At 41.0% G+C, this 13,407-nt stretch overlaps 1 protein-coding gene across 1 annotated transcript in view; it reads right to left on the bottom strand.

The window, feature by feature from the left end:
* Positions 1–9,101, bottom strand: part of LOC115121382 (acidic amino acid decarboxylase GADL1-like) — an 83,603-nt gene extending 74,502 nt beyond the window's left edge. The window contains exons 1-5 of the mRNA XM_065027312.1: positions 8,994–9,101; positions 3,487–3,603; positions 2,815–2,879; positions 1,508–1,589; positions 568–767 (exon numbers count right to left, since the gene is read on the bottom strand). Coding sequence (XP_064883384.1) covers positions 568–767; positions 1,508–1,589; positions 2,815–2,879; positions 3,487–3,603; positions 8,994–9,041 — 512 coding nt within the window. The 5' untranslated portion in view covers positions 9,042–9,101. The remainder of the gene's footprint in view (positions 1–567; positions 768–1,507; positions 1,590–2,814; positions 2,880–3,486; positions 3,604–8,993) is intronic.
* Positions 9,102–13,407: the final 4,306 nt, after the last annotated feature.

Here is a 13,407-nt window from a genome sequence, read left to right as displayed (position 1 = left end):
GTCATGGATGGTGTAAGCTGATGGACTGGGCTATTAGCTGATCAGACAGGACCAGACAGGACCAGATGGATGGTAAGCTGATGGACTGGGCTATTAGCTGACCAGACAGTCTGAGTCATGGATGGTGTAAGCTGATGGACTGGGCTATTAGCTGACCAGACAGTCTGAGTCATGGATGGTGTAAGCTGATGGACTGGGCTATTAGCTGACCAGACAGTCTGTCATGGATGGTGTAAGCTGATGGACTGGGCTATTAGCTGACCAGACAGTCTGAGTCATGGATGGTGTAAGCTGATGGATGGTAGCTGACCAGACAGTCTGAGTCATGGATGGTGTAAGCTGATGGGCTATTAGCTGACCAGACAGTCGGAGTCATGGATGGTGTAAGCTGATGGACTGGGCTATTAGCTGACCAGACAGTCTGTCATGGATGGTGTAAGCTGATGGACTGGGCTATTAGCTGACCAGACAGTCTGAGTCATTGATGCTCCAGGATCATGTTCAAGGGCAAAAGATAAATATATTTTTGTTTAGTTTTGTTTTGTCGTAAGACGTTTTCAAACTGACCTGGCCATAGCGAGGGCTCTGTCCACTCTCTCTTCCAGACCCTTGGTGCCGATGGCTTTCCACATCAGCCAGAACTTGAAGGCGTCGGGCTTGCGGCTGCACTGAATGGACTTGTCTCCCGTGTCATAGCTGACGTCATAGAACTTATCCTGCTGGAAGAGGTAGGAGGCCTGGGCAGAGTGACACCGCTGGAGAAGATTCTAGAACAACGGAACACAGAGAGAACATATGAGTCTCTGGAGAAGATTCTAGAACAACGGAACACAGAGAGAACATATGAGTCTCTGGAGAAGATTCTAGAACAACGGAACACAGAGAGAACATATGAGTCTCTGGAGAAGATTCTAGAACAACGGAACACAGAGAGAACATATGAGTCTCTGGAGAAGATTCTAGAACAACGGAACACAGAGAGCAGAGTCTCTGGAGAAGATTCTAGAACAAGGGAACACCGAGAGAAGAGGTGAGTCTGGGAAGGAAAGGTGGTGGGGAAGGAGGAGAAAGAGAAGGAGGAAGAGGTATTTGGTATTTTATTAGGATCGTTATTAGCTGTTATGAAAGCAGCAACTACTCTTCCTATGGTCCACACATGACATAATACACAACATTAATTAATACAGAAAATTAATAGACAACAGCTCAAGGACAGAACTACAATAAAACAAATGTTAAAAGGCCCACGTAGCCTACATATCAATACCAATACATACACACATCTAGGTCAGAGGAGGAGGAAGAGGAGGAGAATGAGGAAGAGGATGAAGATAATGAGGAGGAAGAGAATGAAGAGGAAGAGGAGAAACACAATGAGAAAGAGATTTCGCTACACTCGCAACAACAGCTGCTAACCATGTGTATGTGACCAATAAAATTTGAGTTGAGGAAGAGGATGATGAAGAAGAGGAAGATGATGAGGAAGAGGAGGCAGTGTTTATCGTACCGTTTTGTCCCGAACCATGAATGCACAGCACTGTAGACCAGCCATCAGCATCTTGTGAGGATTCCATGCTACTGAGTCGGCTCTAAGAGGGAAACAAAGCAACAGAAACCACCTGTTATTATGAGCAGTTTATCCCTGTTGTCTTACTACCTCCTCCAGATAAACCTGTTGTCTTACTACCTCCTCCAGATAAACCTGTTGTCTTACTTCCTCCTCCAGATAAACCTGTTGTCTTACTACCTCCTCCAGATAAACCTGTTGTCTTACTACCTCCTCCAGATAAACCTGTTGTCTTACTACCTCCTCCAGATAAACCTGTTGTCTCACTACCTCCTCCAGATAAACCTGTTGTCTTACTACCTCCTCCAGATAAACCTGTTGTCTTACTTCCTCCTCCAGATAAACCTGTTGTCTTACTACCTCCTCCAGATAAACCTGTTGTCTTACTACCTCCTCCAGATAAACCTGTTGTCTTACTACCTCCTCCAGATAAACCTGTTGTCTTACTACCAACTCCAGATAAACCTGTTGACTTACTACCTCCTCCAGATAAACCTGTTGTCTTACTACCTCCTCCAGATAAACCTGTTGTCTTACTACCTCCTCCAGGTAAACCTGTTGTCTTACTACCTCCTCCAGATAAACCTGTTGTCTTACTACCTCCTCCAGATAAACCTGTTGTCTTACTACCTCCTCCAGATAAACCTGTTGTCTTACTACCTCCTCCAGATAAACCTGTTGTCTTACTACCTCCTCCAGATAAACCTGTTGTCTTTGTCTCCAGATAAACTGTTGTCTTACTCCTCCAGATAAACCTGTTGTCTTACTACCGCCTCCAGATAAACCTGTTGTCTTACTACCTCCTCCAGATAAACCTGTTGTCTTACTACCTCCTCCATATAAACCTGTTGTCTTACTACCTCCTCCAGATAAACCTGTTGTCTTACTACCTCCTCCATATAAACCTGTTGTCTTACTACCTCCTCCAGATAAACCTGTTGTCTCACTACCTCCTCCAGATAAACCTGTTGTCTTACTACCTCCTCCAGATAAACCTGTTGTCTCACTACCTCCTCCAGATAAACCTGTTGTCTTACTACCTCCTCCAGATAAACCTGTTGTCTTACTACCGCCTCCAGATAAACCTGTTGTCTTACTTCCTCCTCCAGATAAACCTGTTGTCTTACTACCTCCTCCAGATAAACCTGTTGTCTTACTACCGCCTCCAGATAAACCTGTTGTCTTACTTCCTCCTCCAGATAAACCTGTTGTCTTACTACCTCCTCCAGATAAACCTGTTGTCTTACCTGTGAATGCCCTGCAGCAGGTATCTGTGTTTCTTAGACATCAGGGCTCCTCCTCCCCAACATGCCTACAGGAAGGACAGAGAACAGACAGAGAACAGACAGAGAAGAGAGAGAACAGACAGAGAAGTGACAGAACAGACACAGAACAGACAGAGAAGAGACAGAGAAGAGAGAGAACAGACAGAGAAGAGAGAGAACAGACAGAGAAGTGAGAGAACAGACAGAGAAGAGAGAGAACAGACAGAGAAGAGAGAGAACAGACAGAGAAGTGAGAGAACAGACAGAGAAGAGAGAGAACAGACAGAGAAGAGAGAGAACAGACAGAGAAGAGAGAGAACAGACAGAGAAGAGAGAGAACAGACAGAGAAGAGAGAGAACAGACAGAGAAGTGAGAGAACAGACACAGAACAGACAGAGAACAGACAGAGAAGAGAGAGGACAGAGAAGAAAGAGAACCGACAGAGAAGAGAGAGAACAGACAGAGAAGAGAGAGAAGAGACAAAGAACAGACAGAGAAGAGACAAAGAACAGACAGAGAACAGACAGAAAAGAGGGTGATTGAGTGAATGATTAAAGGAACAAACAAACCACTGAACAATACCCAAACGGATTGATGGGATCGATAAATCGATAAATGAATGAAATAATGATCTTTAATTAAGATCCACTTACATCTACATGCATCCATAGATTGTGTCGTTCACAGATGTCAGCTATCTCCTCCAGCGGGTCGAAGGCCCCTAGTACGGTGGTCCCTGCTGTGGCGTTCACCATGAAGGGCAACGCTCCCTGTCAACAACAACAACAACATCATCCCACTGGGAACACACACTGGTTGAATCAACATTGTTTCCACGTCATCTCAATGAAATTACATTAAACCAACGTGGAACAGACGGGTGAATTGACGTCTGTGCCCAATATAATGTAACTCCATCATCCTGGTCATTAATACTACATACCATCAGACAACAATATAATGTAACTCCATCATCCTGGTCATTAATACTATATACCATCAGACAACAATATAATGTTACTCCATCATCCTGGTCATTAATACTACATACCATCAGACAACAATATAATGTTACTCCATCATCCTGGTCATTAATACTATATACCATCAGACAACAATATAATGTTACTCCATCATCCTGGTCATTAATACTACATACCATCAGACAACAATATAATGTAACTCCATCATCCTGGTCATTAATACTATATACCATCAGACAACAATATAATGTTACTCCATCATCCTGGTCATTAATACTATATACCATCAGACAACAATATAATGTTACTCCATCATCCTGGTCATTAATACTATATACCATCAGACAACAATATAATGTTACTCCATCATCCTGGTCATTAATACTATATACCATCAGAGGACAACAACATAATGTTACTCCATCATCCTGGTCATTAATACTATATACCATCAGACAACAATATAATGTTACTCCATCATCCTGGTCATTAATACTATATACCATCAGACAACAATATAATGTAACTCCATCATCCTGGTCATTAATACTATATACCATCAGACAACAATATAATGTTACTCCATCATCCTGGTCATTAATACTATATACCATTAGACAACAATATAATGTTACTCCATCATCCTGGTCATTAATACTATATACCATCAGGACAACAATATAATGTTACTCCATCATCCTGGTCATTAATACTATATACCATCAGACAACAATATAATGTTACTCCATCATCCTGGTCATTAATACTATATACCATCAGACAACAATATAATGTAACTCCATCATCCTGGTCATTAATACTATATACCATCAGACAACAATATAATGTAACTCCATCATCCTGGTCATTAATACTATATACCATCAGACAACAATATAATGTTACTCCATCATCCTGGTCATTAATACTATATACCATCAGACAACAACATAATGTTACTTCATCATCCTGGTCATTAATACTATATACCATCAGACAACAATATAATGTTACTCCATCATCCTGGTCATTAATACTATATACCATCAGACAACAATATAATGTTACTCCATCATCCTGGTCATTAATACTATATACCATCAGACAACAATATAATGTTACTCCATCATCCTGGTCATTAATACTATATACCATTAGACAACAATATAATGTTACTCCATCATCCTGGTCATTAATACTACATACCATCAGAGGACAACAACCTAATGTTACTCCATCATCCTGGTCATTAATACTATATACCATCAGACAACAATATAATGTTACTCCATCATCCTGGTCATTAATAACCATCAGAGGACAACAATATAATGTTACTCCATCATCCTGGTCATTAATACTATATACCATCAGACAACAATATAATGTTACTCCATCATCCTGGTCATTAATACTATATACCATCAGACAACAATATAATGTTACTCCATCATCCTGGTCATTAATACTATATACCATCAGAGGACAACAACATAATGTTACTCCATCATCCTGGTCATTAATACTATATACCATCAGACAACAATATAATGTTACTCCATCATCCTGGTCATTAATACTATATACCATCAGACAACAATATAATGTTACTCCATCATCCTGGTCATTAATACTATATACCATCAGACAACAATATAATGGGTCATTAATACTATATACCATCAGACAACAACATAATGTTACTCCATCATCCTGGTCATTAATACTATATACCATCAGACAACAATATAATGTTACTCCATCATCCTGGTCATTAATACTATATACCATCAGACAACAATATAATGTTACTCCATCATCCTGGTCATTAATAACCATCAGACAACAATATAATGTTACTCCATCATCCTGGTCATTAATACTATATACCATCAGACAACAATATAATGTTACTCCATCATCCTGGTCATTAATACTATATACCATCAGACAACAATATAATGTTACTCCATCATCCTGGTCATTAATAACCATCAGAGGACAACAATATAATGTTACTCCATCATCCTGGTCATTAATACTATATACCATCAGACAACAATATAATGTTACTCCATCATCCTGGTCATTAATACTATATACCATCAGACAACAATATAATGTTACTCCATCATCCTGGTCATTAATACTATATACCATCAGACAACAATATAATGTTACTCCATCATCCTGGTCATTAATACTATATACCATCAGACAACAATATAATGTTACTCCATCATCCTGGTCATTAATACTATATACCATCAGACAACAATATAATGTTACTCCATCATCCTGGTCATTAATACTATATACCATCAGACAACAATATAATGTTACTCCATCATCCTGGTCATTAATACTATATACCATCAGACAACAATATAATGTTACTCCATCATCCTGGTCATTAATACTATATACCATCAGAGGACAACAACATAATGTTACTCCATCATCCTGGTCATTAATACTATATACCATCAGACAACAATATAATGTAACTCCATCATCCTGGTCATTAATACTATATACCATCAGACAACAATATAATGTTACTCCATCATCCTGGTCATTAATACTATATACCATCAGACAACAATATAATGTTACTCCATCATCCTGATCATTAATACTATATACCATCAGACAACAATATAATGTTACTCCATCATCCTGGTCATTAATACTATATACCATCAGAGGACAACAATATAATGTTACTCCATCATCCTGGTCATTAATACTATATACCATCAGACAACAATATAATGTTACTCCATCATCCTGGTCATTAATACTATATACCATCAGACAACAATATGTTACTCCATCATCCTGGTCATTAATACTATATACCATCAGACAACAATATAATGTTACTCCATCATCCTGGTCATTAATACTATATACCATCAGACAACAATATAATGTTACTCCATCATCCTGGTCATTAATACTATATACCATCAGACAACAATATAATGTTACTCCATCATCCTGGTCATTAATACTATATACCATCAGACAACAATATAATGTTACTCCATCATCCTGGTCATTAATACTATATACCATCAGACAACAATATAATGTTACTCCATCATCCTGGTCATTAATACTATATACCATCAGACAACAATATAATGTTACTCCATCATCCTGGACATTAATACTATATACCATCAGACAACAATATAATGTTACTCCATCATCCTGGTCATTAATACTATATACCATCAGAGGACAACAACATAATGTTACTCCATCATCCTGGTCATTAATACTACATACCATCAGACAACAATATAATGTTACTCCATCATCCTGGTCATTAATACTATATACCATCAGACAACAATATAATGTTACTCCATCATCCTGGTCATTAATACTATATACCATCAGACAACAATATAATGTTACTCCATCATCCTGGTCATTAATACTATATACCATCAGACAACAATATAATGTTACTCCATCATCCTGGTCATTAATACTATATACCATCAGACAACAATATAATGTTACTCCATCATCCTGGTCATTAATACTATATACCATCAGACAACAATATAATGTTACTCCATCATCCTGGTCATTAATACTATATACCATCAGAGGACAACAACATAATGTTACTCCATCATCCTGGTCATTAATACTATATACCATCAGAGGGCAACAATATAATGTTACTCCATCATCCTGGTCATTAATAACCATCAGAGGACAACAATATAATGTTACTCCATCATCCTGGTCATTAATACTATATACCATCAGACAACAATATAATGTTACTCCATCATCCTGGTCATTAATACTATATACCATCAGACAACAATATAATGTTACTCCATCATCCTGGTCATTAATACTATATACCATCAGACAACAATATAATGTTACTCCATCATCCTGGTCATTAATACTATATACCATCAGACAACAATATAATGTTACTCCATCATCCTGGTCATTAATACTATATACCATCAGACAACAATATAATGTTACTCCATCATCCTGGTCATTAATACTACATACCATCAGACAACAATATAATGTTACTCCATCATCCTGGTCATTAATACTACATACCATCAGACAACAATATAATGTTACTCCAACATCCTGGTCATTACAGGATAACAGTACAGTAGTAGATTACAGTATAATCAACAGCAGTTTCCTAACCCTCACCATGGGTATATTCAACAGCAGTTTCCTAACCCTCACCATGGGTATAATCAACAGCAGTTCCCTAACCCTCACCATGGGTATATTCAACAGCAGTTTCCTAACCCTCACCATGGGTATAATCAACAGCAGTTCCCTAACCCTCACCATGGGTATATTCAACAGCAGTTCCCTAACCCTCACCATGGGTATAATCAACAGCAGTTCCCTAACCCTCACCATGGGTATAATCAACAGCAGTTCCCTAACCCTCACCATGGGTATATTCAACAGCAGTTCCCTAACCCTCACCATGGGTATAATCAACAGCAGTTCCCTAACCCTCACCATGGGTATAATCAACAGCAGTTCCCTAACCCTCACCATGGGTATAATCAACAGCAGTTCCCTAACCCTCACCAAGGGTATAATCAACAGCAGTTCCCTAACCCTCACCATGGGTATAATCAACAGCAGTTCCCTAACCCTCACCATGGGTATAATCAACAGCAGTTCCCTAACCCTCACCATGGGTATAATCAACAGCAGTTCCCTAACCCTCACCATGGGTATATTCAACAGCAGTTCCCTAACCCTCACCATGGGTATAATCAACAGCAGTTTCCTAACCCTCACCATGGGTATAATCAACAGCAGTTCCCTAACCCTCACCATGGGTATATTCAACAGCAGTTTCCTAACCCTCACCATGGGTATAATCAACAGCAGTTTCCTAACCCTCACCATGGGTATAATCAACAGCAGTTCCCTAACCCTCACCATGGGTATAATCAACAGCAGTTTCCTAACCCTCACCATGGGTATAATCAACAGCAGTTCCCTAACCCTCACCATGGGTATATTCAACAGCAGTTCCCTAACCCTCACCATGGGTATAATCAACAGCAGTTCTCAGTTCCCGACTGTGTTACATAACATATCTGACACCAAACAACCTTGCTGACTCCATTCATAGTTCTCCTTCTCACCTCATCTTTGGCTCTCTGTACTTGCTTCTCAAACTCCGCAGGAATCATCTTCCCTCTGAGAAACAAAGACACAAAGAAAGATTAACACGGATTAGTAACCCAGGTGTCATAGTGACGCAGGTCAGTCATAGATTAACAAGGATTAGTGAAACCCAGGTGTCATAGTGACGCAGGTCAGTCATAGATTAACACGGATTAGTGAAACCCACGTGTCATAGTGACGCAGGTCAGTCATAGATTAACACGGATTAGTAACCCAGGTGTCATAGTGACGCAGGTCAGTCATAGATTAACAAGGATTAGTAACCCAGGTGTCATAGTGACGCAGGACAGTCATAGATTAACACGGATTAGTAACCCAGGTGTCATAGTGACGCAGGTCAGTCATAGATTAACAAGGATTAGTAACCCAGGTGTCATAGTGACGCAGGTCAGTCATTGTGGACAGTGACAACAGAAGCGCGTGGTGTGGTCAGTGGAAATATCCGTGTAACTGTAGCAGAAACCAGCAGTAAGCAGCAGTAACCAGCAGTAACCAGCAGTAACCAGCAGTGACCAGCAGTAACCAGCAGTAACCAGCAGTAACCAGCAGTAACCAGCAGTGACCAGCAGTAACCAGCAGTAAGTAGCAGTAACCAGCAGTAAGTAGCAGTAACCAGCAGTGACCAGCAGTAACCAGCAGTAACCAGCAGTAACCAGCAGTAAGCAGCAGTAACCAGCAGTAACCAGCAGTAACCAGCAGTAAGCAGCAGTAACCAGCCGTAACCAGCAGTAAGTAGCAGTAACCAGCAGTAAGTAGCAGTAACCAGCAGTAACCAGCAGTAAGCAGCAGTAACCAGCAGTAAGTAGCAGTAACCAGCAGTAACCAGCAGTAAGCAGCAGTAACCAGCAGTAACCAGCAGTAACCAGCAGTAAGCAGCAGTAACCAGCAGTAACCAGCAGTAACCAGCAGTAACCAGCAGTAACCAGGTAACCAGCAGTAACCAGCAGTAAGCAGCAGTAACCAGCAGTAACCAGCAGTAACCAGCAGTAACCAGCAGTAACCAGCAGTAACCAGCCGTAACCAGCAGTAACCAGCAGTAACCAGCAGTAACCAGCAGGGACCAGCAGGGACCAGCAGTAACCAGCAGGGACCAGCAGTAACCAGCAGTAACCAGCAGTGACCAGCAGTAACCAGCAGTAACCAGCAGTGACCAGCAGTGACCAGCAGTAACCAGCAGGGACCAGCAGTAACCAGCAGTAACCAGCAGTAACCAGCAGTAAGCAGCAGTAACCAGCAGTGACCAGCAGTAACCAGCAGTAACCAGCAGTGACCAGCAGGGACCAGCAGTAACCAGCGGTAACCAGCAGTAACCAGCAGTAACCAGCAGTAAGCAGCAGTAACCAGCAGTAACCAGCGGTAACCAGCGGTAACCAGCAGTAAGCAGCAGTAACCAGCAGTAAGTAGCAGTAACCAGCGGTAACCAGCGGTAACCAGCGGTAACCAGCAGTAAGCAGCAGTAAGCAGCGGTAACCAGCGGTAACCAGCGGTAACCAGCAGTAACCAGCAGTAACCAGCAGTAAGCAGCAGTAACCAGCAGTAACCAGCAGTAACCAGCAGTAACCAGCGGTAACCAGCGGTAACCAGCAGTAAGCAGCAGTAACCAGCAGTAACCAGCAGTAACCAGCAGTAAGCAGCAGTGACCAGCAGTGACCAGCAGGGACCAGCAGTGACCAGCAGTAACCAGCAGTAACCAGCAGTGACCAGCAGTGACCAGCAGTAACCAGCAGTGACCAGCAGGGACCAGCAGTAACCAGCAGTAACCAGCAGTAACCAGCAGTAACCAGCAGTAACCAGCAGTAACCAGCAGTAACCAGCAGTAACCAGCAGTAACCAGCGGTAACCAGCGGTAACCAGCGGTAACCAGCAGTAACCAGCAGTAACCAGCAGTAACCAGCAGTAACCAGCAGTAAGCAGCAGTAACCAGCAGTAACCAGCGGTAACCAGCGGTAACCAGCGGTAACCAGCAGTAACCAGCAGTAACCAGCAGTAACCAGCAGTAACCAGCAGTAACCAGCAGTAACCAGCAGTAACCAGCAGTAACCAGCAGTAAGCAGCGGTAACCATCTGGTAACCAGCATTGTTGGTAACCAGCCGCTGTAACCAGCAGTAACCAGCTGTAACCAGCAGTAACCAGCAGGAGAACTGGTTAATCAACCAAATGACTGGGCAGGACCACAATAAGGTGTAACCCAGACAGGTAACCAGCATTAACCAGTCTGGGCAGGATCCAGCAGTATTGTTGGTGCATATTAACCCAGCAGGATCCAGCAATAAGGTGCTATATTAATGACCAGTCAGACAGGAACCACAGTAAGGTGCTATATTAAACAAGTCTGGGCAGGATCCACAACCAGCAGTAACCATGACCAGTCTAGACAGGATCCACAATAAGGTGCTATATTAATGACCAATCTAGACAGGATCCACAATAAGGTGCATATTAATGACAAGTCTAGACAGGATCCACAATAAGGTGCTAAATGAATGACTAGTCTAGACAGGATCCACAATAACGTGCTATATTAATGACCAGTCTAGACAGGATCCACAATAAGGTGCTATATTAATGACCAGTCTAGACAGGATCCATAATAAGGTTCTATATTAATGACCAGTCTAGACAGGATCCACAATAAGGTGCTATATTAATGACCAATCTAGACAGGATCCACAATAAGGTCCTATATTAATGACCAGTCTAGACAGGATCCACAATAAGGTGCTATATTAATGACCAGTCTAGACAGGATCCACAATAAGGTGCTATATTAATGACCAATCTAGACAGGATCCACAATAAGGTGCTATATTAATGACCAGTCTAGACAGGATCCACAATAAGGTGCTATATTAATGACCAGTCTAGACAGGATCCACAATAAGGTGCTATATTAATGACCAGTCTAGACAGGATCCACAATAAGGTGCTATATTAATGACCAGTCTAGACAGGATCCACAATAAGGTGCTAATAATGACCAGTCTAGACAGGATCCACAATAAGGTGCTATTAATGACCAGTCTAGACAGGATCCACAATAAGGTGCTATATTAATGAAGTCTAGACAGGACCAGGTCTAAGACAGTCTAGACAGGATCCACAATAAGGTGCTATATTAATGACCAATCTAGACAGGATCCACAATAAGGTGTTATATTAATGACCAATCTAGACAGGATCCACAATAAGGTGCTATATTAATGACCAGTCTAGACAGGATCCACAATAAGGTGCTATATTAATGACCAGTCTAGACAGGATCCACAATAAGGTGCTATATTAATGACCAATCTAGACAGGATCCACAATAAGGTGCTATATTAATGACCAGTCTAGACAGGATCCACAATAAGGTGCTATATTAATGACCAGTCTAGACAGGATCCACAATAAGGTGCTATATTAATGAGCAGTCTAGACAGGATCCACAATAAGGTGCTATATTAATGAGCAGTCTGGGCAGGATCCACAATAAGGTGCTATATTAATGACCAGTCTAGACAGGATCCACAATAAGGTGCTATAGTAATGACCAGTCTAGACAGGATCCACAATAAGGTGCTATATTAATGACCAGTCTAGACAGGATCCACAATAAGGTGCTATATTAATGACCAGTCTAGACAGGATCCACAATAAGGTGCTATATTAATGAGCAGTCTAGACAGGATCCACAATAAGGTGCTATATTAATGACCAGTCTAGACAGGATCCACAATAAGGTGCTATATTAATGACCAGTCTAGACAGGATCCAATAAGGTGCTATATTAATGACCAGTCTAGACAGGATCCACAATAAGGAGCTATATTAATGACCAGTCTAGACAGGATCCACAATAAGGTGCTATATTAATGACCAGTCTAGACAGGATCCACAATAAGGTGCTATATTAATGACCAGTCTAGACAGGATCCACAATATTTTAATGACAAGGTGCTATATTAATGACCAGTCTAGACAGGATCCACAATAAGGTGCTATATTAATGACCAGTCTAGACAGGATCCACAATAAGGTGCTATATTAATGACCAGTCTAGACAGGATCCACAATAAGGTGCTATATTAATGACCAGTCTAGACAGGATCCACAATAAGGTGCTATATTAATGACCAGTCTAGACAGGATCCACAATAAGGTGCTATATTAATGACCAGTCTAGACAGGATCCACAATAAGGTGCTATATTAATGACCAGTCTAGACAGGATCCACAATAAGGTGCTATTAATGAGCAGTCTAGACAGGATCCACAATAAGGTGCTATATTAATGACCAGTCTAGACAGGATCCACAATAAGGTGCTATATTAATGACCAGTCTAGACAGGATCCACAATAAGGTGCTATATTAATGACCAGTCTAGAC

This window comes from Oncorhynchus nerka, linkage group LG14 (genome assembly GCF_034236695.1).
Source record: "Oncorhynchus nerka isolate Pitt River linkage group LG14, Oner_Uvic_2.0, whole genome shotgun sequence".
Taxonomy (NCBI): domain Eukaryota; kingdom Metazoa; phylum Chordata; class Actinopteri; order Salmoniformes; family Salmonidae; genus Oncorhynchus; species Oncorhynchus nerka.
Note: the sequence above shows the minus strand (reverse complement) of the source record. Positions and strands in the feature narration are given on the sequence as shown.